We start from the raw sequence: 25,357 nt of genomic DNA, 5'->3' as shown, positions 1-25,357 counted from the left end.
ATTGTTTTATACACACAAAAACTTTTTAAAGCAGGTATCATTCTGTATGTGGGGGGGGGGGGGAAGTTGACTCATTAATTTAAAAAGACTCCATCGAGGCATTTCTCTGAGCCTAGTTTTCCCCTAATGTAAAATCAAGACAATACCAACCTCATAGGGTTGTCGTGAGAGTCAGTTCATCATGGCAAGTATATAGAACAGCATTCCTAAGAGCACTGTTATAATAGCAAAAAAAAAAAAAAAAAAAAGAAAAGAAAAAAGAAAAAAAGAAACAACCTAAAAAGCTGGTCCTTGAAGGATTAAAGTGTGGTAAGTTTTCTGGATAATCTGGGAGATTGGCCATGAACATTTGTCTTCCCTGCCTTCCAAATCTGAATTAAATAACGAGAGAAGTCAAAGGTGGATAAATCTACAAGGACCAAGAGACCCAAGACAGCTGTGGACATGAGATTTCAACAAGGCGCTCAAGGCTACATAGTGGCTGAAGGGTGATGGCAGACCACGCAAGGACAAGGGCAGAGGGAGTCAGGGCATGGCGTCCGAAGGTCCTGGAGGTTACCAGATCCCCCGGTCAAGGCCTGGCTGAACATGGGGGGGGGGGGTGGCTGAGGGCCTGTTTTCAGAATGTTGGGACTCTTGGTGCTCTGTCACCTGTCAGAAGACCTGAGTCGCACACATCACCCCTCCGCATCCTGATTTTCAGGGAGGCTTTGGTCGTGGGGACAACAGGTGCAGCAGACAGGAGGCTTGAGACTACAAACAGGAGCCCCCAGCCGTTCCAGATCCTGCTCCCTCCATACACAGCGAGGGCAGAGATGGAACATCCAGGGTATGCTTCTCCCAAAAAACTGAACAGCCCCAGAGAAATCCTGCCATCTGTCAACACTGGGGAGCCCCTTTGAAAAGTTTTCCACTGTCCTGCAGGAAAGCCAGTGGTCAGTGAATGCCTGCCCTACACACACACACACACACACACACACACACACACACACACACAGCTTCCAATCAGCTTCTTGGTGCCTCCCTATAAAGGCAGGAACCAGCAGACATTTGAGATAGGCCTGCGAAATGAGAAAGACAATCCTCCCATTTTTAAAAAAAACAAACAAACTGGAAGAGACAGATAACAAGGAGGTTGCACAAGAGAAAAAAATAGCCTATAATTAGAAAGCTAAAAAAAGGAAGGGGCAGCTTCACGCATATAGTCTGAGCATTTGTGTTTTTCAAAAGAAAAAAGAAGCATCTATGTCTGTGTGTCTGCACCAACCATTCTGGAGGATTTACAAGACTGCACACAGCAGCCGTGTTGCAGAGGGTGGTGGGGGCGGAGCTCAGAGTGAGGGTTTGCTGTGCATTCTTTTGTACTTGTGATTTGTAGGGGCGCCTGGGTGGCTTGGTCCGTTAAGCGTCTGACATCAGCCCGGATCATGATCTCTCAGTCTGTGGGTTCGAGCCCCGCATCAGGCTCTGTGCTGACAGCTCAGAGCGTGGAGCCTGCTTCAGATTCTGTGTCTCCCTCTCTCTCTGCCCCTCTCCTGCTTGCGCACGTGTGCCCGCACACTCTCTCTCTCTCTCTCTCTCTCTCTCTCTCTCTCTCTCTCAAAAATAAATATTTAACAAAAACAAAAAACAACCATGCCTGTAGCAATCCACCGGAAGCTCCTGGCACAGTAGGCTCCCGGTAGACTCCTGGTGGTTTCCTTTCTCTCCAGGAGCCCCGGGCTTGGCAGGCAGCCCCTGAGCCTTCAGGACTGGAGGGCTCAGCCAGAGGTCACAGCGGTCACAGGTTTTGCCAGCTGATTGTGACAGAGGTGGGGCTAGCCCCGGGGCTCTACTCCAGGTGGCATTTGCTCCTACTCTTAATTACAAGGCCTTTTCTTTACTAGCATCGAGGGGCAAAGTTTGTGAAATTAATTACTGTTTGGTCAGGTTTGACTCACGGATGGAACAAGTTCATGAGTCGGTGTGGGAATGACCCGGCCCACCCCATTCCATCCCAACTTCTAAATCAGTTGTTGTTAGCAGAGGAAACCGCAATAAAAGAAAGCCTTTATTAAAGTTTGTCTCTGTGCCGCCTACATCAGAATCACCATAGGTGCTTGTTAGAAATGAACTTGTCCCCCCCCCCCCCAACCTCTTTTGAATGAGCCTTGGGAGTGGGGCCCAGAGATCTGGCTATCAAACGCAGGTGAATGTAGAAACCTCCATCATCTCAGTCTGTAAATAGATTATTTTCCTTTAGTTCACCTTCTATTTTGGGTCTCCCTTCTGCTTGCAGAAAACATTCCCTTATCCATTTCCAGGTGAACTCACTTATCCCACGCCACCCCTTCTCCTGCCTCCACCATTGATCTAAATTTGGGTGGGCTGCTCAGTGAGACTCCTCTGAGACAAATCCTCCTAGGTCCCCACCTCCGTGGATCATACGGGCCCTCATTTCTGCTCTTGTGTTCCTGCCCCCAGGACGCAATAGCAATGTGCCAGCTTTTCCAAGCCACACTTCACGGCCTTGGCTTCCCGGATTTATTCTGGGTTCTGTCCCTTCCACGTCCTCTGGATTTGGCCATTGGGGAAAATGAGGATCACTCCTAAAGCAATGTCTAACATCTGGTCTGGTCCTCCAACAGCTTCTCCCCAGCCGGTGCAGGGTCTCCGGGCCGGTGGCGGAGGGGCCTATCTCCTTCCAACCTTCCCTGTCTTAGACCCGGACACTGCAGCTTTTGAACTTAAAAGGCTGGAATTTGGCATCTTTGTTCTCTGGCTAGAAAATAGAGTAGTCTCGAGGCCAAAAAGCAAAAGCTAGCACCCCACAGTGCCATCCGAGTCTTCAGAGAAGCTGCTCTTTTCTTCCTTTGCACAGAGGCTGAGCCGCCCAGACGTCCTGGGCGTCCTGTGCCGCTGCACAAGGGCCAGGCAAGTGGCTGCTCCGGGAAGGGGAAGCAGCCGAGAGGATCTGATCTTAGATCTGCTGAGTCCCCACACCCACCACGAGCTTCCAGTTCACTCACCTTCCCCAGACAGCTGGGAAATGACACCTCTGGTGACACAGCCAGTTCCCAGGCTTCGGCTGGCTGGGAGGGGGTGGGGGCGCTGCATTAGGGAGGTTCTCACACCGGGAGGCCAGGGTGGGGGAGGGAAGAAGCTGGCTCCCGTCTGTCTCTGAGACCAAGGCCAGCAGCCTCCCTCTGCTCCCCTTCCAGGGATTCAATGAGCAACCCCCCCCCCCCCCCGGGCTATTATGCCTCTTCTAAGACATATCCTTCTTCACTTTTGGGGCTTGCCTTCACCCACCCCACAAGACGGTCAGCTCATCTGGTCCCATCTTCTCTCCAAAGGGCCAGGCCTGCTGGGGATGAGCGGACTGGATGCAGCTGCTGTTTAGAGGGACCTAAAGAGACCAGTCAGGGATGGAAGGGGATGTGAATAATCTCTCACCATGTTCCAGATCAAGGCATTTTAGCAACTATATGTGTAGTGCCTACAGATGTTATGTATTTGGGGTCTAGGGACAGGACAGGAACTGGCCAAGGTCACACCCATGAGGCTGATCCGCCTGTAAAGTAGTATGTACCTGGGCACTGCAGGGCAGTTCATGCCGACTGTCTTTCCCCCTAAAGAAAAACAAACCAAACAAACAGAAAACCCCCAAAGCCCCCTCCTGTCGCAGCCTGGGACCAGAGGCTGAGTCCTCCTGTCCCCCCGGGTAGCTGACCCAACTCTGGGACAGAGCTGGGTTTTGGCCGGCCTGCGGGTCTGTGGCCACCACGTGAAGCAGCCCCGCGGGGAAGCCTCGTGCCCTCTTCCCTGGCCTTAACCTTGGCCTACCTCAGCCGGGCCGGCCTGCCAAGCACCCCTGGTCTGAGCCCCACACCCTGCAGTGACTTGGTTGGGGTGGGTGGGGGGCGGGGGGGGGAGAGCCTGCCTCTTCTCCCTTTCTTTACATCCCGTTACTCAGCGGCCAGGGGCTCCAGGCCTCCCTGGAGCCCTCCACCTGCGGGGCGGACCGAGGGGACCAACTCCCTCCGCCGCATCCACCTCCGTGGCGTGGTCCGGCGACCTGCGCTTGCCCCTTCTAACCTCCCACCCCAGCCCCCTGCGAACGCTGAGGCTGGTCGCTGGCATCGGGACCCGGGCGCAGGCCGAGGCCTTGCGGGGGGAGACGGCGGTGTGTGTGTGGAGTGCTGACTGGTTTACGGGTTTCGCGGGTGGGGGAGGACGTGGCCCGGGGCGCCATCAGCAGCAGAGGGCAGTGGCGTGGGGCGGCTGGGAGGGCTGCGGCGCGACGGGACGGGCTGGCGGTGGGCGCGGGGAGCCGCAGCACCCGGGTTCGGGGCTCACGGTGCAGCCGCAGGTGCGGGAGCGGCGGTGGAGGGCGGGGGGGGGGGGGGAGGGCTCGCTGCCCCGCCGGCCCCGCCCCCACCGCCCAGGCTCCCGACGCGTCGCCTGCCGGCCCCGCCCCCGCCCGCAGTGCCCGGATGTGGGTGACGTGCGGCCGCCATCTTCCCGTCCCGGGCAGCCAGCGCCAGTCGGAGCCAGCGCGAGCCGCCGCCGCCGCCGCCGCCGCCGCCGCAGCCACTGCCGCCGCCGCCGCCGCTGCCGAGTCGTCCTCCCGCCGCCCCCGCCATGTGAGTCGGCCGCCCGCGCCCGCACCGGGCCTGTCTGCCTGCGCCGGCCGCCGCCCTTGGGAGCCGGTGCGGGGGTCGCCCGGGGTTCGGCCCGCGCGCCGAGGCTAGGCCGGCGCCCGTGACTGCGCGCGGGTAGCTGGAGAGCGCCGCTCCCGGGCTGGCCGCGCGGGCGATGGCCCCGGGATGGAGCGGCCCCGGCGTCCGCCCGTCCCTGTCATGCTGCCGCCAGTCATTTCGGGGCGATCCCGGACCTTGTCTTTGAGGTCGCCCTTATTTGACAGGCGGGGAAACTGAGGCCCGGAGGGGGGGGGGAGGGGGCCCGACTCAAGGTCACGCGGCTTGGCGGCGGCGGGGCCGGACGAAATCCAGGGTTCCCATCGGTGGCCTTCCTCCCGGGAAGGAGAAAGGGAGGGACGGATGGATGGACAGGAGGATGGGCGGAGCCCTGGCCGCGGGGCTTGTGGCTGGAGGCCCTGGGTCGTAATCCGCCCCTGCCCCTCAGGTCGGCTACCGCTGCCACCGCCCCCCCCGCCGCCCCAGCTGGGGAGGGAGGCCCCCCTGCGCCTCCTCCAAACCTCACCAGTAACAGGAGACTGCAGCAGACCCAGGCCCAGGTGGATGAGGTGAGTGCGAGGGGTGTCAACGGCAGCGGGAAGGACCCTGAGGGTTGGCATAGAGGTGTGGGGGCCCATCTTGGTTGGAGGTGGTGAGTCTGTGAGTTTGGGGACGAAGACACGCCATGCCCCTTCCCTGTTGAGCATGCACTTGCAACGGCCGTGGGGCGTTAGTCAGCCTTGCTGTCCTGGGGTGTTTCAGCCCGGCAGGTGTGGCCCGGTGATGGACAGGCTGCTTGAGGCTCAGTGCATAGAGGGTGCTGCTGTGACATCTGAGATGTCTGGCCCTCAGCATGCCCCTGATGTGTGCTCCTTGCATGTCCCCAGGTTGCTAGGCATGTTCTCTGTGTGTCCTTGGCATGTTAGCCTGGCACCATCGGGGTGCATGTTCTCTGTGGGTGCACGGTTGAGGAGTGCCCTCATTGAGGCGGCCTTGGCACACCCCCTGCCTCGCGGGCCCCTCCCCCAGGTGGTGGACATCATGAGGGTGAACGTGGACAAGGTCCTGGAGCGGGACCAGAAGCTGTCAGAGCTGGACGACCGTGCAGATGCCCTCCAGGCAGGGGCCTCCCAGTTTGAAACAAGTGCAGCCAAGCTCAAGCGCAAATACTGGTGGAAAAACCTCAAGGTGAGGGTGGAGGCACGCAGGAGGGGGCTGGTAAGAGAACTGGTGGGTGAATGGGGGTGTCACGGTCTGTGTTGCTGACCCCCCCGCTCTCGCCCCCAGATGATGATCATCTTGGGAGTGATTTGCGCCATCATCCTCATCATCATCATCGGTGAGTAGGGCAGCAGTGGCTAGGGCCCTTTCTCTGGAGAGGTTTCCCCTTCTAGGTTTTGAAGGTCATTAACCTAGATTTTACTATTCAGCAGAAAGCACGTATAGCTGCCGACCGCAGCTCTGATCCATCTAGAGCCCAAAACCTCGATGCTGTTTAGTCTTCACTTTGCCTGGTTCTGGGCAACTTCTGTTAAGATTTTTGGAAACAGGAACGCTGGTGAATCCTCACTGCTCCCTGTGGATAGATTTTGGGCCTAAGAGCCCAGTCTGGGGACCTTGGAATTGGGAAGTGGGAGAGCAGGCAAAGCCCAGGGGCTTGAGACACGGCTAGGAAGCCAGACATCCTACTGTTTGAGCGCTTGTGGGCCCAGAGGCCCAGAGGATTAAGAGCCTGTGGCCCCAGGGCCATACCATGGACTTGAAGAGACCTTGGAACCTACCAGTCCAGCCCCTTGCTTTACAGATGAAGACCCTAAGGCTGAGAGGGCTGGGCCGTGGGGGGCGGGGATGGGAGCAGGGCCAGGCCTGACACACTGCTTTCTCTCTCTTTCTTTCTCCCCTTCTCTCTTCTTCCTTCTCTTTCCTTCTCTACAGTTTACTTCAGCTCTTAAACCCCCGAGGAGCCCGCCCTGCCCAGAGAAGGGCCTCTCCCCACCTCCCCCCCCCATCCCCAGCCGCTCCTCCACCTCTCAGCCATATCTTCCAGCCCCCCCTCCCCTGGATCCGCGTGTGTGTGTCCCTGTGTGTGTGCCCCCCCTGTAAATAGCCAGCTGTTATTTATACATATATAATATTATATATATTTGGTCTGTTTGTAGTTTTATTACTAGAAGATTTTTCCGGTTGTCCTTAACACCCCTTCCTGAAGTTCCCATCTCTTTTCTCTTTTCCTCCCGCCCCTTCCCTCTCTTCCTGACCAGCCCCTAGTCCTTTCATTTGCATCTGCTATGCAATAGTCCCTCTTCCTCTCCTCTTTCCCTTGGATTTAGCTGATCCTTCCTCCCACCCTGGCCTTCCCTGCACCCCCACCCCCAACAAAAAACAAAAAACAAAAAGCAACTGTCCAGGCCTCCCTAGGTGCATCTTTGCATTGTCGGGAGGCCCTGAGACTGGCCCCACTTGGTCCTAAGAATCCCAAGGTCTTCTGGGAGCTTCCAGCATGTTAATTAGCCTCATTTACATACTGACATCCCTTTTGGTTTCCTTCTCTTTTGTTCCATCATCCTTCATTCTTTCGACCCGTGTTGCTTTTTTACTGAGGCGCTAGTCCCCATGGTCCTTGTATCACTTTCATTTGCATGACGTTACTTGCAGGTGGTGGGAGCCTGGGCTTTTGGGGAGCCAGAACCTTCTGGCCCCCAGAATCACCCCCTCCTAGCCCCCTCTAGTCCAGTTTGCCTCCCCTACCCCCATTTTCCAAACCTCTTGTCCCCTCCCCTCCCTCCCCCCTCCCCCCAGCTGGTGTGCAAGTGTCTCGGAGTTCAGTGTGTCATGAAGGACCAATAGTTTTGCCACTTGGAGTCTCTCCCCACATTCGTGCTCCCCAGTTTTCATGTGGGGCACTCAACCGACATTCCCATGGGGTCTCCCTCCCTCCCATCCGCCTGATCTGCCTCCTCCTCCTCCTCCTGCCGGGAGAGTTTGGGGGTTGGCCGCAATCTGACTCTTTTGGGAGAGATGGCTACCAGTGTGTGGGGGGTCATCACTGCCTTGGGGAGGAGTGGGGCAGGGCAGAGAATCCCCCCAATTCCTGCCTGAGATCTGGCCCCACCCTTGCTGGGGGTTGGACTGAAAACTCCCCTCTCTAATTTGGGGGGGTTGTTGCTCCCATCACTGCCCAGCTCCTCTGACTGCCCCCCTGAAGTCAGGGCGGGGGTACTAGTCACTGCCAATGAGTGTATGGGACTTGCTGGAAGATGGGGATTCTCGCCCCTTTCCAGGGCAGTCGAGCCCAGAGCGTTGTCTCCTCCTTAGGTGAAGTGGTAGAGGAAGGGTCTAATGTCTTTTTAAATGGCACAATTTTAGGGGTCTGAGGGTACAGTCCCTTAATCTGCTGGAGGGGACCCCCCCAAACTCTTTCTTCCCCCCACACTCAAGGTTTCTGTGTGGACGGGGGAGCAGGGAGATCTGAGCTGTGGTGTGAAAGGGTAGGGAGAGATGCTGGGGTGGGGGTGTTGTGTTCTAGACCCCCCCATATTATCCCAGTGTCCCCTGCCCCCCTTCCCTCCCCCATGCCCCCAATTCTGTGACGCATCCAGATTGTGAAAATGTACAATAAATGTGTAATGAGTACAGCTGGTGTGTGTTCTTTTTTTTTTTTAATTTTTTTTTCAACGTTTTTTATTTATTTTTGGGACAGAGAGAGACAGAGCATGAACGGGGGAGGGGCAGAGAGAGAGGGAGACACAGAATCGGAAACAGGCTCCAGGCTCCGAGCCATCAGCCCAGAGCCTGACGCGGGGCTCGAACTCACGGACCGCGAGATGGTGACCTGGCTGAAGTCGGACGCTTAACCGACTGCGCCACCCAGGCGCCCCTGGTGTGTGTTCTAAGACCTTTTCTTAACCAGTGGGGGCGGGGTGGGGTGGGGATTGGATCCGCAGGTTTAACAGGAAAGTTGAGAAGATCCATTTGGAACCGGACTGAGTTTTGCTGGAGGGCCTGACCTTGGGCACAGCAAAGTGTGATTCCCACAGTGGCCACGGGTGGGCACCAGGCGCTGATAAGGGGAAGCCGTCTTGATCCCTGTGTCAGCCTGGTGAACCTGGAGGCTCGGGCTTCCCAGCTTGCCCCATTTCTCTTCCCTGGAGGCCTTCTCCTGCTCCTGGATCCCTTTCTACCCCTTGATTTACTTCCCCGATGCTCTGCATTTGCTCCCATGGTCATTTACTCCTAGGCCTGAAGTAGACGGCCGTCTTCTTCAAAACATCCCTTCCCCTGGGTGCCTAGCGCAGTGCCAGCATCCAGAAGGGGTTCATAAGTACGGAACAAATTGGCTCAGAGAGACCCAGCGGAGTGTGGTATGGAGCAGGCCACAGACTGGCCTGCCACCCCTGCACCTTGTTGTAGGATTGGTGACTCTAGACCCCACGCTGAGCCCCCATAGTCTCCAGGTCCTAGACGTCCCTGATGTGACACCCTAGCATCCCTGACCCCAGCTGCTTCAACAATGAGTGGAGGGTGCTAGACCAGCTCTGGAGGGCCGACTTCTCTGGGATGCAGCGGGAGGATTCAGCAGTACGGGAAATCAAGAGAGTGTTTCCCAAACTTGTCTGCCAAGGACGCTTTTACAAGTAGATGTTCCAAGAGGCCCAGGTGATTCTCAGAACTAGGTAGGCAGTCATTATAGTAATGTCCACCATTTATTTCGGGCTTACTATGTTCCATAACGTGCTCAGGGCGTTTTTCCGTTCATCTACTGAATCCTTTCCAGGTTTAAGGTTCTCATTCGCCCTAGGGACCCACCTTCTTTATAAGTGTCAAGGACCTGGATCTAAATCTTGGCCCCGTTATGGACTGGAGTGTTAATCCAGACGGATTATGTAACCTCCCTGGAGCTCAGTCTCATTTGTAGGGCGGAGTAGTAGTAAGTGAGACGGCCTCCGGATTTGTGAGAAGCGCCTGGCTCGGTCCACAGGAAACCATCGGGAGCCAACCATCATCTTCATCAACACGCGGCGCCGAGATAGGAAGACCCTCTTAGGCCAGCACCTTCCAGCTTCCCGGGGCCGCAGGGACCCAGGGCCGGAGTCCCAGCGCTGGGGGCGCTCTTGTCACGCCCGGGACAGCTAGCCCGAGTCTTGGCACAAAGCTCCCCCAATCATCGCCACCGCGGCTCACATCTGCGCCTGCGTGCAGGTCACCCTCGCTGCGCCTGCGCAGAGCCGCAGTCTCCGGTACTAGTGTCGTCAGGGAAAATCCCCAGCTTCCAGGTAAACAAGCTGCCGCGTGAGAGCGCCGGCACGTGTCCTCTACAGCTCCGAGACCTCTCAGCCTATGAGGAAGTTCGGAGGGCTGGACTAGCGTTCGCGTTCCCGAACTAGGCGGGTCTGAGGATGGCGGCACAGCCAATACGAACTCCCGAAGTGGATGGGGGCGTGACTTCCCCGCGGACTCCCAATCAGCGCGCCGGGGCGGCCCCTCTCGCACGTGGAGCTGTCACTGCGGGTTGGCAAACTGACCAATGAGGAGATGACGGCGACGGGTGGCGCCAATGGTGGCTATGCGAGGGCCGGGCGGACGCACGCGGCGCGGGGCATGGGTCGGCACCCTTAGGCCAATGAGCTCGAGGGGCGTGGCCGCGCGGCCCGGGGCGGGGGGGGGGGGGGGGCGGGCCTGCAGGAGCTGGTCCCAGGCGCTGGCGCCCGGGCAGGGAAGCCACTGTAGCCTCTTTGCGCTTGCGGAGGGTGAGTGCTCGCGGGTGGGGGGAGGTGGGCGGCGGTCAGCGCGCGCCTCTCCGGGGTGCTGTGTTCTTTCAGGGACGCTGTCAACAGAGTTGGGGGAGGGTCATGCGAATGCAGGATCACCGCTGTGGGAGCTCTGATGGACGTGGGGAGTAGGACGGCGAACTCAGCCCTCGAGGGACGAGGGAGGGAGGCTCGGACACCGGGTACATTCCTCACCTCCCTAGGTACCTGGACCCCGACTGATCCAGGGGATCCTGGGAGGGTGGGCCTCGGCGAGGGAGGTATGGGGACAGGATCCCTGAGGGTGGGTGGGGGACGTCCCAGTGCTTGGCTACTGTTTGAATAGGCGCCTTAAGCATTTGAAAGAGCGGGGTTCTGAGGCTTCAGGGAGGCCCCGGTAGGGCAGGTGCCAGAGGGTTGACATAGTGATTTGAGAAAGGATGGCGAGGTGGCGAGGGGAGATGTGACCCAGAGCCAATCACATCGAGGCTCTGGATGTCTTTCTTGTGTCTAAAGAGGAGGGGTTGGGCCTTGGAGCCGCCCCCGGGAGGAAAGGTGGAGTAGCAGCTGTTGGGTCCTGAGAGGGAGGACAGGGTTGTGCCGACTGTCTCTGCACGTGTCTTCTGGAGCCCCTGGCGGTGAGCAGGCACAAACAGGGTACTCTACTATCTGTGCAAACAGGCCTGCGGTAAAGTGACCTGGGCTAAGGTGGAAGAGTGACAAGGTGGGGTTCCTAGGAGATCCCTGGGGCTGGTGGCCACTAAGGTGACCTCAAGGACTTTGGGAGCATGTGTAAACCGGGGCTGAGGTGATTGGGAGCATGTGGGGAGTGCATACGGAATGTCTGAGACCAGGCCCAGGGAGCAGAGGGACTGGATGGAGACTGTGTCCCAGGCACCAAACTTAGAATCGGCTGGATATTTGAGAGGCCCAGATTCCCAGGTTCCCGAAGGATGAGATGCCAGAATGACAAATCATTATCAGAGCTCAGATTTGACCCCTGGGTTTTGTTTGTTAAGAGCCTGAGAACATATTAGGAGGCAAGTTTAGTAACTTCTGGCTCTGTGGAAATGGGGATAATAATACCCATCTCACGGGCTTGTTCTGGGGATTAAAGAAGAGAATATACGTTTAGTGCTTAACACAGTGCCTCATGTTTTAGTGTGTGTGTGTGTGTGTGTTTAGCTAAAAAAAATGGCTGTAGGATATCAAAACAACAGTGACAGGAATGCTGGTGGTTGGGAACTATAATCTCACATTCTCAAGTTTTTCTGCCAAGTTTTGGTGACTCCCTCTCCATTTCCCTCTTCCTGGTTCTTCTGATCGTCAGGCACCAGCCCAAACCGTCGTTCCACCCTATGTCCGTCTTCCAGGATACAGGCCCCAGGCTGGGCCACTTGCTCTGTCCTAGTTCGATTTCCTCATCCTAGACCCATTCTTCTCCCTGCCCCTCCTCCCTCTCTCTGCTGCCATAGTAACAAGAGATTCCGGCGCTGAGGGGGCCTCCGGGAGGGAGCAAAGGTGCGTGTGCTCTCGCAGAACCTGGCCTCCAACTTCCCCGCCCTAGCTCTTTGGGACTGGGCCAGCAGATGTGTACAGTTTGGGAGGGGAGGGCGGAGCCCGTGCCAGCAGCGGGGCGAACGAGCCGAGGGAAGGGCGGATGTGAGTCTCGGGGAGAGAGCCAGGCGTAGGGGCGGGGGCGGGGGACCCCTTCCTCCTAATCCTCTCTCCAGGAATCCCTGGCTTTGGGACAGGACGGCTGTCTTTGGCTGGGGGAGGCGCCCGGGCCGGGTGCATGTCCTGGGCCTCCGGCCAAGAGAACATGATGTTCCCAAGTGCGCGGGCCGCCGCCCTCTCGGGCTGGCCGCCTCCCAAACCACTGCCTCTCCAAGCCTCCCTGTCCCACATTCCCCGGCTGCCTCGCTCCGCCCTCTTCCTCCGCTTTGACGTCACCGCTCTCTCCCGCCCCCTCTCCTCCATTGACGGCAGCGGGGCCTGGTTACTGTGGGGACAGTGAGGCTGGACGACCAGGGCCTTGCGAGCAGGTGGGGGCTGCTGGGGCGCTGGACCCCTTTGTCGATGCAAAGTGTAGATATGCAGGTGGGGGGTGGGAGAGCCGGCAGGGCCTCTGTCAGCGGGGATCACATCCAGATCCCAGGGGAGAACTGGGGAGGAAGAAAAACCATGTTTCCAGAGGAGAGGAGTCTGAAAATGCGCCGGGGGACTGGGCCACAGTATATGAGTTGGGAAGACGTCTTCCACGAGACGAGACCTGAATCCTTTGTTTTCTCTGTTTTCCGGCTTTGGTTTTTCTGGGTTATTTTATGACATCCCTGTGTCCCAGCTTTTCCACGGAGCCCTCCTCCTGGCCCCTCCACGGGGAACACCATTGTTAAGGAAGGCTTAGGCCACGTGACAGGGAGGAAGGGCACCGACAGCTGATTGTGTCAGCATCAGCTTGGGGGTCTCTTCACTTGCTGCCCACGTTAACAGGGAGCCCTGAGAGGATCTACCCACCGTCTTGGATGGAGGGGTCTGTCACTGCAGTTTCCCCCAGCCCAGCCTGGCACTTCCAGTGTTCTGCTCTGCCCCCTCCTTGAAAAAACATAATTTCCAGCACCTTTTCCATTGCTGGGGCCCCTTCCCCTCCCCCATCTATCCTTGTTAACAACAATAAAATCACCATGTTTATTGATCATCTACCATGTGTCAGGTCCAGTCCTGGGGTTCTGGGGAATACAGAGAGGTGGCAGACGAGGTCTTTGGCTTTCTCTTGTCCTAGTGGTGGGGATCTGAAGCCCTTGCCACTTCACCTGTGTGTCTGTGGGGTCCCCCTTGATCGCTTAGCCACCGGCTTTGTTCCCTATAGTCCTGGCTTCCTGGCCCCCACTTTTGGGGCAGCCCTAACTGTGGGTGGCTGCATCCTGAGGAGAGAAGAAGCACTAGTCACCACGTAGGCTGCCCGGAGACCTTTTCTCTGATTGGGTACAGAAGCACCTGCCATTGTTTCCCTTTACAGCCCTTACTGGCTCTGGCTGCCCCTTCTGTTGTTTGCATCCTGCCCTGCACTCCACCCCCTATCACAGGGGACCCTCAATTGCCATCCTCCCAGCTGTCCACAGGATTTGAAGTGTCAGAGGAAGGGGCTGGGTAAAATGGCTGTATTGTGATGACAAGGCTGGGGAGAGGAACCCAGGAAAAGCCAAGCTGAGTTTCTGTGTGCCCTGCTCCTCCCGGGGACCAGCCATCTCATCCAGCTTGCCCCCCCCCCCCCCCCGGACCCCGAGTACGCATTCCTTTTTCCCACCTCTGGCAAGGCCAAGGTGTCCTGCTGTGCTGGGTTGGACAGTTCAGGAAGCAGACATCTTTAAGCACCTACCGCGGCCCAGGCATTTTCCCTGAGAAGGGGAGCTTACGTCCCCTCCCCACCCTTCCATTATTCACTGTGCAAGGCGTCCTGCGCCCATTGGCTGGGTGGTGGTGTCTGGGGCCCTTCAGCCCAGCGCCAGCACCCAGGTCCACGTGCGCCCGTGTGTGTGACACAGCCCTGACCTCAGTAGGGGCCAGTAACCAATCAGGCGCCGGGACGAGATCCCCAGCCAATCGGGGGCGGGGCCTGCGGCTCAGCCGGCAGGACGCCAATGAGGGGCAGTGCCTGGCATTATGCAACCCGCCTCCTGGCCCCGCGAAGCTTCCACTCGGCTGAGGGCTGCAACGGCGGCGGGCAGGCGGCCGGAGGGCGCTCGCGCGGCCAGGTAGGCATCTCCAGGGCCATCCGGGGACCGGTCTCCCGCCCCAAGTCGGACCGCCGCCACTTCTAGCCTGATGCGCCGCTTTGGGCCCGGGCGCTCGGACGGCTCACCCGCAGTCCGCCCTCCTTGCCGCTGTCCACCCCCTCTCTCTCTGCTTTCGGGTGTGTTCCTCGCAACCCTGTGCCGGCTGTCCGCACTCCTGATCCTCTTACCCTACCTCCAGCCTTGACCTCTCCTTCCAGCTACCCCGGCCCCACGTCCGACCCTCGGCAGGCCTGCCGCCGCCGCCTCTCTTGTCACTCGGGGGTCTTCGGTTTTGCCCTGGCACCGAGACCCCTTCAGGCTTTCCGCGCTGCCCGCGCTCCCCCCTCCAGGCCCTGGCCCCGCGCCGGCCGTGATGTAAGCCTGGTTCGGGCTGGAACATCCCGTTCCCGGCGCTAGTTCCTGCTGTTGGCCACAGCCTTCCTTTTTCTCCTGGCGCTCAGAAAATGCTCGGGGGTTGGGGGTGTGGTTGGACGAGGAGTAGGGGAAGAACTATCCGCTGGCGTTTGTGCGTCCCTTGCTCAGGGCTGAGTGTGTCTGCTTCGGATGGGGGCGGAGTGTGTGTGTGTGTGTGTGGGGGGGGGGGGTAATCTAGAAAAGTAGAGGACCGAAGGGAGAGGATTCCTGAGTCCCTGACAATGGCAGGTGCCGGCTTCAGTCCTGTGGGTCGGGAGAGGGTGCGGGGGCCGGAGGAGGACAGGCTGGGTCGTCTTGACCACAATGACCGAGATCCAGGCGAAGGCCAGGCTGGGGAGCTTTTGCGCGGAGGGCGGTGGCGGTTGTGTTTTGCCCTGGGGAGCAAGGCCAGCCTCTGGAAACCCCATGGGCAGCCCTTCTTCTTACGGCCACAGAGCCCTGCAGGGCCTGGGGGTGTACTAGAGGTGGGCGACCCCGGGCCGCGCCCGCCAGCGTGGGAGTGGGTCGATCCCTGGCTCCGCCGGGAAATGGGGGAGGGGTCGCCCCTCCCGCCCTCCCGTGGTCCCTCCAGCAACCGCTGAGCTCAGCTGCTGACGTCGGTTTCCCTGGCGACCGCGGCGGCGGCGGAATCGCGTGGTGGGTCCGCGCATGTCTGTGCGCATGTGCAGCGGGGGTGGCACCGCCCCCGGATAAAATTAGCCTGGAGGCCTAAATATAGGAGACGACAGGCATCCCCCCTGCTCTGAGGCCTTGGGAGTCCGGCGCGGAGTGGGGGCCTGAAGGGAATTTGAGGATGGGAAGTGTCCAGGCTTTGGTTCACGGTCATAGTTCTCGTCGAATACTCAGGCTCTTACTTTCCCAGGCCACGCTGGCGGGGGAAGTGGGGGAAGGCTGGAGAGAGGCCCCTTCCCATCTGCAGACCGCCTATGGGAATAGGAAACAGAACTTACCCGGGCTCCCAAGCCTGGGGCCTAGGGGCCTGGGGGCCGCCAGGGCAGGGTCTGAATGGAACCGGCAGGATTGTAAAGTTAACAGCTCGCCCTTCTTCTTGGTCTCCCTGTCCAGGTACTGCCTGGGATCGAACTTCTCAGTTCTCAGAGGCTTGCGTGTCCCACCTCACTCCCCCAGCCAGGCCGCCCGGCCCCCTCGTGCGCTCGTGGTGGCCTCTCTGCCTGCTCTGTTTCCCCCTTGCCCTCCCCATGGCGCAGACATGAATGGCCCCCTGGAAGGGGCTGATGGGGGAGGGGACTCCGGACCGGGGGAGTCCTTTTGCCCTGGAGGGGCCCCATCCCCTGGGCCGCCACAGCACCGGTCTTGCCCTGGACCCAGCCTGGCTGATGACACAGATGCCAACAGCAATGGCTCCAGCGGCAATGAGTCCAACGGGCCCGAGTCCAGGGGCGCATCCCAGCGGAGCTCACACAGCTCCTCCTCTGGCAACGGCAAGGACTCCGCCCTGCTGGAGACCACTGAGAGCAGCAAGAGGTGTGTGGGCAAGTGCCTCAGGGTCTGGGGGTGGTCCAGCCTGCAGGCTGAGCCAGGGGGGGGGGGGGCCTGCTCCTGGGTGCCTTCTCATTGTGGGCCTGCTGCTTCTCCCCAGCACAAACTCTCAGAGTCCCTCCCCACCCAGCAGCTCCATTGCCTACAGCCTCCTGAGCGCCAGCTCTGAGCAGGACAACCCGTCTACCAGTGGCTGCAGGTTCGTGGGGGTGAGGGCCAAAGAAGAAGGCTGGGGGCCTGGGCCACGATCTGGGCCTAAGAGCTATACCCCTTACCTCCCTGTGGGCCCTGCAGCAGTGAACAGTCCGCCCGGGCCAGGACCCAGAAGGAACTCATGACGGCTCTGCGGGAGCTCAAGCTTCGGCTGCCGCCAGAGCGTCGGGGCAAGGGCCGCTCCGGGACCCTGGCCACGCTTCAGTATGCTCTGGCCTGTGTCAAGCAGGTGCAGGGTGAGTGGTGCTTCCTGGGAGGGCCGTGGCTGGGCGCTGGGCCACCGTGGCGGGGGGCGGGGGGGGCAGTGTCCTCAGTAGATACCTCACCACCTTCGCCCTACAGCCAACCAAGAATACTACCAGCAGTGGAGCCTGGAGGAGGGTGAACCTTGCGCCATGGACATGTCCACCTACACCCTGGAGGAGCTGGAACACATCACGTCTGAGTATACGCTTCGCAACCAGGTCAGCTGCGGCCCGGCCTCTCCATCCCGCTGAACCGCCCGTCCCCCATCGCGAGGCTCCTGAGTCCACTTTCGCCCTCTCTTTCCTGCCCAGGATACCTTCTCCGTGGCGGTCTCCTTCCTGACGGGCCGCATCGTCTACATCTCAGAGCAGGCGGGTACCCTGCTGCGCTGCAAGCGGGACGTGTTCCGGGGCGCCCGCTTCTCTGAGCTCCTGGCCCCCCAGGATGTGGGCGTCTTCTACGGTTCCACTGCCCCATCTCGCCTGCCCACGTGGGGCGCCGGGGCCTCAGCAGGTGAGGTCCCCAAGTGCTCGGGGCCAGGGACCAGCAGTCCCAGGGAGTCCCTGTTCTGAGGGGCCAGGGAGGAAGTGGGGGGCTGTCCTTAGCACCCTCCTGGTCTGTTCCAGGTTCAGGCCTCAAGGACTTCGCCCAGGAGAAGTCTGTCTTCTGCCGTATCAGGTAGGCGGGGGATGTGGGGGCAGACCCCCTCCCACCATCCACACCCCCGCCGTTTTGCTGCATGGCCCATGACCTTGAGGTGAAGGGTGGGTGGTCCTCCGCTAAGAGTCACTAGTGCCTCTCTGTCTCCTTCGCTAGAGGGGGTCCTGACCGGGATTCAGGGCCTCGGTACCAGCCATTCCGCCTAACGCCGTACGTGACCAAGATCCGGGTCTCAGATGGGGCCCCCGCGCAGCCATGCTGCCTGCTCATTGCAGAGCGCATCCACTCGGGTTACGAAGGTGTGTGGGCAATGGGCCTGGCCTGGCGGGGCGTAGGAAGAAGGGTGACTTCCCTACAGTAGTGGGGAGGTAGGACGTGAGTCTGAGAGGCAGGTCCCAGCCCCTCAAGATCTTGGGACAGAGGAGGAACCATAAGGATGAAGGTTGGAGTCCGCTTTTAGCGGGGGGAGAGTTGAATAAGCATCCTGAGCTAGGAGCAGGGAAGGTTGAATGCTTTGGTTCTCCGTTTCGCTCTTGGCGTGGGGTGAAAGAATGGTCCAGACCGTCTGTGCAGGCTAGAGGGCTCCCACAGCTGTGGGGAGGCCTGCCAGCCAGCCTGAGGCTTGGGGCTGAGAAGGTGGACCATTCTGGAGAAGAACGCAGTGGCCTCACTCTCTGTGCCCCAGCTCCCCGGATCCCTCCCGACAAGAGGATCTTCACTACTCGGCACACGCCCAGCTGCCTCTTCCAGGATGTGGACGAAAGGTTTGCTCAGGACCTGGAGGGAAGCGGGTGGGGAGGGCTGAGGCCATGGCTACTCTCTGATGCCTCCTCCCCTCGCAGGGCCGCCCCCCTGCTGGGCTACCTTCCCCAGGACCTCCTGGGGGCCCCAGTCCTCCTGTTCCTGCACCCTGAGGACCGGCCCCTCATGTTGGCCATCCACAAGAAGAGTGAGTTAGTTCTCTATGCTGCTCTCCTTCCTCCGCTGTCTGCGGGGCCTCTCAGCGGCTGTGCTTGTGGTTGTCCCTTGGGGCCTCGGTGTCCTGGATCTCCAGTGGGCGGCCCTCTGCTTTGCCCGGCTCTGCCTCCTGCCCACCCTCCCCTCCCCTCACTTCTCACTCCTTCAGTCCTGCAGTTGGCTGGCCAGCCCTTCGATCACTCCCCCATCCGCTTCTGCGCCAGGAATGGGGAGTACGTCACCATGGACACCAGCTGGGCTGGCTTCGTGCACCCCTGGAGCCGCAAGGTGGCCTTTGTGTTGGGACGCCACAAAGTGCGCACGTAAGTGGGCGCCAGAGCCGGCCCTGTGGGCTGGGACCACGCGTGAGGGGGCAGGGCCCGACTTAGCCTTCTCCACCCTGCAGGGCACCCCTGAACGAGGATGTGTTCACTCCTCCGGCCCCCAGCCCAGCTTTGTCTCTGGACTCTGATATCCAGGAGCTGTCCGAACAGATCCACAGGCTGCTGTTACAGGTGACTGTCAAGGGGCGGGGCTCGGAGATGAGGCAGGGGTAGGGGCGCGGGGAGGAGGGCCGAGACATCTAACCGGGTGCTCTCTCTGCCTCAGCCGGTACACAGCCCCAGTCCCACCGGGCTCTGTGGGGTCGGCCCCGCCGCTTCCCCGGGCCCTCTCCTCAGCCCTGGCTCCTCCAGTGATAGCAACGGGGGTGATGCTGAGGGGCCCGGGCCTCCCGCCCCGGTGAGTGTCCCTCCCCTGCTTCGCCCTCTAGTGTCACGTCCCCCTGTCCAGGCTCAGTTCCTGTGCCTTTCCTTCCTGTCCTGCGTTCACCGTGGTCCCTGTGCCTCCCCTCTAGTACCCCTCGTTGCGTTGTGCCCTGGACCAGTGACACTGCCCTGCCCTGTGTCCTGCAGGTGACCTTCCAGCAGATCTGTAAGGATGTGCACCTGGTGAAACATCAGGGACAGCAGCTTTTCATCGAGTCCCGCGCTTGGCCTCCGCCCCGGCCCCGCCTCCCTGGTGAGTTGGTGAGGGTGTGGCTGAGCAGTGAGACCCCGGGGCCCCCTGACCTTCACCCCAACCCAGAGGAGCTTGTCTCTCCTTTTTTCTCTCCTTGGCGCAGCCACGGGCACCTTCAAGGCCAAGACCCTTTCCTGCCAGTCCCCAGACCCGGAGCTGGAGATGGTCCCTGCTCCAGTCCAGGCTCCACTCACCTTGACCCCTGAGGAGGTGGAGAGAAAAGAAGCCAATGGTTGTTCCTACCAGCAGATCAACTGCTTGGACAGCATCCTCAGGTCAGGCTACCCCGGAACCTTCTCCCACCTGGGCCCTGGCCTCGGCCCACCTCAAGCCCTGCCTTCATGCCCTCTGGCGCCCCTGCCCCGCAGGTACCTGGAAAGCTGCAACATTCCCAGCACCACCAAGCGTAAATGTGCCTCCTCCTCCTGCACCACCTCGTCAGCCTCCGACGATGACAAGCAGAGGACAGGTCCACTCCCTCTGGGGGCCAAGAAAGGTGAGGACCCCGTGCACGCCCTGTCCCCGCTGCCCCGTCCTGGCCCCGTGTCTCTGCATTTCTGCCTTTGGGGCCCCCACCTTGCTCCACCCTGTCCCCCTCCCCACCTTCAGATTTGCGGAGTTCTCTGTCCCATCTGTCCTTCCACGTCTTCTCTGGGATTTCCCCTCCGACCTCCCGGGGGTGACTGGTGCCATCTCTCCGCACAGATGCATCGGCAGTGCTGTCCGGGGAGGGGGCCGCCCCACAGAAGGAGCCGGTGGTGGGAGGCGCCCTGAGCCCGCTCGCGCTGGCCAATAAGGCAGAGAGCGTGGTGTCCGTCACCAGTCAGTGTAGCTTCAGCTCCACCATCGTCCATGTGGGAGACAAGAAGCCCCCGGAGTCGGGTATGGGCGCGGAGTGAGGGGGTTGCACTCGGCCCCCCAGCCAGATCTCCCTCCTGCCCACCTTTCCCTTCCCTGTCTGGCCCCTAACGGAGAGGAGGAGGTCTCCGTCTTGGCTTGGGGCTGCTGCCTGCTGTTCACCCCCGCCGGCCTTCACTGCTTTGTTTTTCCGTGTTCTCGCTGTCGGTTCGCACACAAGGTCTAGGGCGGGGGGCCCCACCCCGTGGTGCTGCCCACAGAGGGTCCGAGGATAGGGACTGTTGGGAACCCCTAAAGGGTCGCCGGGTGCCGTCCTGGAGGACGTGTGAGGGGAGGGCAAGGAGCGAGCTTCCCTTCCAAGGAGAGTCTTGGAGGTGTTTGTTATCCCAGGGGACTGTCACCGGAGGGGACTAAGTGTTCTCTCTCACCCTGGGACCGCTTTGCATGGAGAAGAGGGCCCAGAACCAGTCCTCAGCAGGGAGGAGGCCAAGGGGTGCACGTGGGGCACAGGCTTGGCTGTGGGGCAGAGGCCAGGGGTTGGCTGGGTTGTTGGATGGGGAGGGTGTGGTATGGATGTGCTAAGCCCTGAGGTGACTCCAGTGACCTTTCCTCCGTCTCGCCTTCCTCAGACATCATCATGATGGAGGACCTGCCTGGCCTGGCTCCAGGCCCAGCCCCCAGCCCAGCCCCCAGCCCCACAGTAGCCCCTGACCCAGCCCCAGATGCCTACCGCCCGGTGGGCCTGACCAAGGCCGTGCTGTCCCTGCACACACAGAAGGAGGAGCAGGCCTTCCTCAGCCGCTTCCGAGATCTCGGCCGACTGCGTGGACCTGACGGCTCCTCCCCGGCCCCCTTGGCCCCTGGCGAGCGAGGTAGCCACCCAGGACAGCCCTGAGCCTCGTCCTCTGCCCAGTCTGGGACCAGACTGTCGGGGGTCGGGGGCAGGGGGTTCTCGAGGGAGACATTCCTGCTCCGGGGCCCCCGGGCCCTGCTTAGGGACAGGCCCCTCGCTAGCGTCTCCCTACTAGGCGGGGGTTCCGGGCTGCAGCCAGAGGAGGGCAGCCTGGGGGGCTGGCACTGAGACAGGCAGGCGGAGGGCTCTGCTCCAGGTAAGCTCTTTCAAGCCCGTCTTGGGGGCAGAGGCTGAAGCGTGCCCACTTGTGACCCAGTTGTCGCTGCTTAAGAAGCCCCCATAGACCGCAGGCCAGACACAGGCCAGGCGGGCCGGGACAGCTGCTGTGGGGTCGGGGCTTCAAGGGCAGGATGTCAGCCCTCCAGGTGCCTGAGAGAGGCTCCCTGCAGGCGGACGCGGGACTCGGGACTGGGCTTTCCCGGCCATCTCATCACTCCACCTCAAGCTAGGCCGAGCGTGGCCTCGACCGGCCGGAGGAGCGCCCAGGCTGGCGTTACTGTGGGAGTTTGGGGGATGGACCGGAGCTGCCTGCCCGTTCGCCCACGGACGCATCCTGCTTCCTCCCGTCTGCCAGCGCGCCTCTGTCTTCTGTGTACCCTCTGCTCCACCCCACTTGTAACCTTTCCTTTCCTGGCTCCTTTTGCAATAAATCCCCCTCGTCCTGCCTCCTGTGATTCTTCCCTGAAGGTTCCCTCTCCTCCCCGGCATCCCCTCTGTGCTGCGTGGCCGGAAGCCAGGTTCTCTTCGGGGCCTTCTGCCCTCTCCCTGGTCGGAGTGGCAGGGCGGTGTGGGTGGCAGGGATGCCGACCCCCGGGCTGAGGCCCTCGCTAACCCTGGTCTCTCCCCACAGGCTGCCACCACGGCCCCGCACCCCCCGGTCGCCGACACCACTGCCGATCCAAAGCCAAGCGCTCACGCCACCACCACCAGACCCCCCGGGCTGAAGCCCCTTGCTTCACCTCCCACCCGTCCCCCGTGCCACCCTCTGCCCCCTGGCCGCCCCCACCGGCCACTGCTCCCTTCCCAGCCATGGTCCAGCCCTACCCTCTCCCGGTGTTCCCACGGGGAGGCCCCCACCCTCCTCCCTCCGCCCCTGCTTCCGGGCCCCCTGCAGCTTTCCCCGCCCCCCTAGTCACCCCAATGGTAGCCTTGGTGCTCCCTAACTACCTGTTCCCGACCCCGTCCGGCTATCCCTATGGGGTACCCCAGACTCCCGCTGAAGGGCCTCCAACCCCGGCCTCCCACTCCCCCTCTCCGTCCCTGCCCCCACCGCCCCCCAGCCCTCCCCACCGGCCCAACTCTCCCCTGTTCAACTCGAGATGCAGCTCCCCACTCCAGCTAAATCTGCTGCAGCTTGAGGAGCCCCCCCGTGTTGAAGGGGGTGCTGTTGCAGGGGGCACTGGGAGCAGTGCTGGGCCCCCGCCTCCCAGTGAGGAGGCTGCTGAGCCAGAGGCCAGACTGGTGAGCACTGACCCCCCTGCGTCCTTTTACCAGCACTCCCCTCCAGTCCCCTTCCCTTCACTCCTTTTCCACCTCACGCTTCGCCCCCTCTGCCTGCCGGGCTTTGGTCTCCAGGAGATGGTGTCCGTGGGGTGGGAGACCCCAGCTGAATTTCTGAATGAGGGCAAAATCGGCCACCTGGTCTGTGGAGTAGGGACGATCCTGTCCGACAGGTGGCGAGAACGTCCCAGTAATTTCTGAGAGCGCACGTGCCTCCTGGAAAGGGTCCAGTGTCACGCCCCTACTCTGGGCCGGCTCTCTTCTCTTTCATCCCGGCTCCACTGTCACAGAGGGGCGGCAGAGGCCACTGGGGTTGGAGGTGTCCCCCATCCAGTGGAAGCACTTGAAGGGAAGCCTGGGTGTTGGCCCCCTTAATCCCACCCTGCTCTCCCTCACCCCCGCCCAGGTGGAGGTAACGGAGTCCTCCAATCAGGACGCGCTGTCGGGCTCCAGTGACCTGCTGGAGTTGCTGCTGCAAGAAGATTCTCGATCTGGCACGGGCTCCGCCTCCTCGGGCTCCGGCTTGGGCTCCGGGTCCGGGTCTGGGGCAGGCTCCCACGAGGGAGGCAGCACCTCAGCCAGCATCACACGTGCGTGCCCCCCCCCCCCCCCACGTTCCCTCTGACCCCGGGGAGGCCAGCGACTGGGGGAGTTGGGAGGCCAGGCCCTGCTTCCTCAGGCCAGTGGGTTACAGGTGTGGCCTGGAGGGCGGGCCCAGGAGGAGGCCTGACGGCGGCAGTGGTCCCTCCGCTTCGCAGGCAGCAGTCAGAGCAGCCACACGAGCAAGTACTTTGGCAGCGTTGACTCTTCTGAGGCCGAAGCCGGGGCCGCCCCGGCCAGGGCTGAGCCTGGGGACCAGGTCATTAAGTACGTGCTCCAGGATCCCATCTGGCTGCTCATGGCCAACGCCGACCAGCGCGTCATGATGACCTACCAGGTGCCCTCCAGGTGAGGAGTTTCAGGGGCCGTCTCTGCCTCCCCTTTCAGAGGTGTGGGGAGGCTCGCCTACGCTCCCCTTCCCACCGAGCTTGGGATTTTCTTTTCCGGGGCTGGCTCTGTCCTGGGACTTCCTGCCCTGTCCCTGGGGCCCGGGAACTCCACCCCGCACTCATTCTTGCCATGCTGAGGACAGCTTCTCTGCTCTTGGAAGCCCTGAACTCCTAGCGCGGGGTTGAGAGGAGTGTGAGGCCGTGGGTGGGCACCTGCCATAGAGGAAGAAGGGACGCCTCGCAGGCTCTGGCCCTGGCTTCCAGCCTCTGCCTTCTGCACCCCTTCCCCGGGCAGGGACATGGCCTCCGTGCTGAAGCAGGACCGGGAGCGGCTCCGGGCCATGCAGAAGCAACAGCCTCGCTTCTCAGAGGACCAGCGCAGGGAACTGGGTGCTGTGCACTCCTGGGTCCGGAAGGGTCAGCTGCCTCGGGCCCTCGATGTGATGGTGAGAGATGTTAGGGCCAGGAGGGAGGAGGAGGGGGATTGAGCTTGGGTTGAAAGGTTAGAGGCTGATCCCCCCCCGCCCCCCATGGTCTGTCCTTGGGTGTTTAATCCTGAAGGATGTTAATTCCACTAAGTTTTCTGCTGGGTCAGATAGCATCTCATTACATGAGTCTTTACAGACATTTTCGGGCCAATTCTATGCTAACGGATGTTGTGACTGTCTTATAGTGGGGTCCAGACAACAGGGAGTGGTACATTTCAGTCTCACTGGCCCACGCTTGTCTGTGTGGACTGGCACTTCTTTGGGAGCACGTTTTGGGGAGTCCTCCTGGGCTGGGGTGGCAGCTTAGCAGGGAACACCTCGTCTGACTTCTCCCCTTTCCCTCCGAGGCCTGTGTGGATTGCGGCAGTAGCACCCGAGACCCCGGCCACCCTGATGACCCGCTCTTCTCGGAACTGGACGGACTGGGACTGGAGCCCATGGAGGAGGGCGGAGGCGAGGGCGGTGGTGGTGGTGGTGGCGGCAGTGGCGAGGGTGAGGGCGGAGAGGAGGCCGGCGCTCAAGCTGGGGCCAGGGCCTCAAGCTCCCAAGACCTGGCCATGGAGGAGGAGGAACAAGGTGGGAGCCCATCCAGTCCAGCCTTACCTGCCACGGAAAATGGCACCAGCTAGACCACATTTTGAGGCCACCTCTGGGAGTGCATGAGAAGCTTCCTTCTCCCTTCTTCCACCTCTCAGAACCAGCCGTGGCTGGACCAACCGATAGGAAACTGCCCCAGCTTCTCCCGCTTAGGGGGCCGGACCCCCATCGGCAGCCCAGGATCCAGGGGCAGCTTCTGGCTGCTTAGGGTACAAAGGGTGGGACTCTTCAGCCAGCCCAGCCCAGCGAAGCCTCCTCTCCCACCGCTGGTGAGGAGATCTTCCTTCCCCTGGACAAGGCTGCTGACGAGCTGCTGAAGTGGTCTCTCCAAGCCCTGGCTGAGCCCAAGTCCAGGTCCCTGAGGGTTGGGGCTACACTTATTTATTGGGGGAGGCCGTTTGCTCTCCCACCTCCTTCCTAGAAGGGAGGAGGAGGGCCCGAGGCCCAAGCAGGACCCAGCGGTCCAAACCCCTAGCTGCTCCAGGGTGGGGGACGTTGGTGGACCATGGAGTCCCTGGTGCTGCCCCTCAGGTGGGACCCAGGTGTTCTCAGCTGTACCCTCTACCGATGGCATTTGTGTTTTTGATATTGTGTCTGTTATTATTTTTTAATACAAAAAGAAAAAAAAAAAAAAGACGTTGTGCAATGAAGTTTGGGGACTGGGTGAACGGAGCTCTTGGTGGAGGGGTGTGTGGCCCCGCTTCCAGGGAGGTGGTGGCGAGGGTGAGCGACCTCCTGCCTTCCTCCACACCCTTTCCAGCTGGGTTTGTCCTGGGCGG

The 25,357-nt window shown here is 60.8% G+C and overlaps 2 protein-coding genes and 2 long non-coding RNA genes across 8 annotated transcripts; 2 read left to right on the top strand and 2 right to left on the bottom strand.

Moving 5' to 3' along the window:
- Positions 1-2,029: 2,029 nt before the first annotated feature.
- Positions 2,030-3,542, bottom strand: LOC123604356. The gene is made up of 3 exons (XR_006715303.1): positions 3,292-3,542; positions 3,009-3,071; positions 2,030-2,217 (listed from the first exon to the last, which is right to left on the bottom strand). It is a non-coding gene; the product is annotated as an uncharacterized LOC123604356 (long non-coding RNA).
- A 936-nt stretch (positions 3,543-4,478) lies between these two features.
- On the top strand, positions 4,479-8,314 carry VAMP2 (vesicle associated membrane protein 2). The gene is made up of 5 exons (XM_045490313.1): positions 4,479-4,625; positions 5,128-5,248; positions 5,709-5,867; positions 5,967-6,018; positions 6,615-8,314. Coding segments are annotated over exons 1-5 (351 nt in total). The 5' UTR covers positions 4,479-4,623; the 3' UTR covers positions 6,632-8,314.
- Positions 8,315-10,343: 2,029 nt separating this feature from the next.
- On the top strand, positions 10,344-25,197 carry PER1 (period circadian regulator 1). 5 transcript variants are annotated; one of them, XM_045490309.1, is made up of 23 exons: positions 10,344-10,426; positions 15,703-16,122; positions 16,238-16,336; positions 16,432-16,586; positions 16,693-16,814; positions 16,908-17,109; positions 17,223-17,274; positions 17,413-17,555; positions 17,942-18,020; positions 18,099-18,205; positions 18,383-18,536; positions 18,620-18,728; positions 18,823-18,954; positions 19,128-19,233; positions 19,337-19,508; positions 19,602-19,729; positions 19,939-20,115; positions 20,721-20,963; positions 21,855-22,465; positions 22,911-23,094; positions 23,263-23,452; positions 23,789-23,939; positions 24,329-25,197. In XM_045490309.1, exons 2-23 carry the CDS (start codon positions 15,848-15,850, stop codon positions 24,608-24,610), a joined length of 3,873 nt encoding a protein of 1,290 aa, XP_045346265.1. In that variant the 5' UTR covers positions 10,344-10,426; positions 15,703-15,847; the 3' UTR covers positions 24,611-25,197. The 5 variants fall into 5 exon arrangements, with proteins under 5 accessions (XP_045346265.1, XP_045346267.1, XP_045346263.1 ...); XM_045490311.1 differs by lacking the exon at positions 10,344-10,426 and adding an exon at positions 10,522-10,650; XM_045490307.1 differs by lacking the exon at positions 10,344-10,426 and adding an exon at positions 14,053-14,181.
- On the bottom strand, positions 13,091-13,954 carry LOC123604354. Its single transcript, XR_006715301.1, has 2 exons — positions 13,734-13,954; positions 13,091-13,350 (listed from the first exon to the last, which is right to left on the bottom strand). It is a non-coding gene; the product is annotated as an uncharacterized LOC123604354 (long non-coding RNA).
- Positions 25,198-25,357: the final 160 nt, after the last annotated feature.

Source organism: Leopardus geoffroyi, chromosome E1 (assembly GCF_018350155.1).
Source record: "Leopardus geoffroyi isolate Oge1 chromosome E1, O.geoffroyi_Oge1_pat1.0, whole genome shotgun sequence".
NCBI classification, from domain to species: domain Eukaryota; kingdom Metazoa; phylum Chordata; class Mammalia; order Carnivora; family Felidae; genus Leopardus; species Leopardus geoffroyi.
Note: the sequence above shows the minus strand (reverse complement) of the source record. Positions and strands in the feature narration are given on the sequence as shown.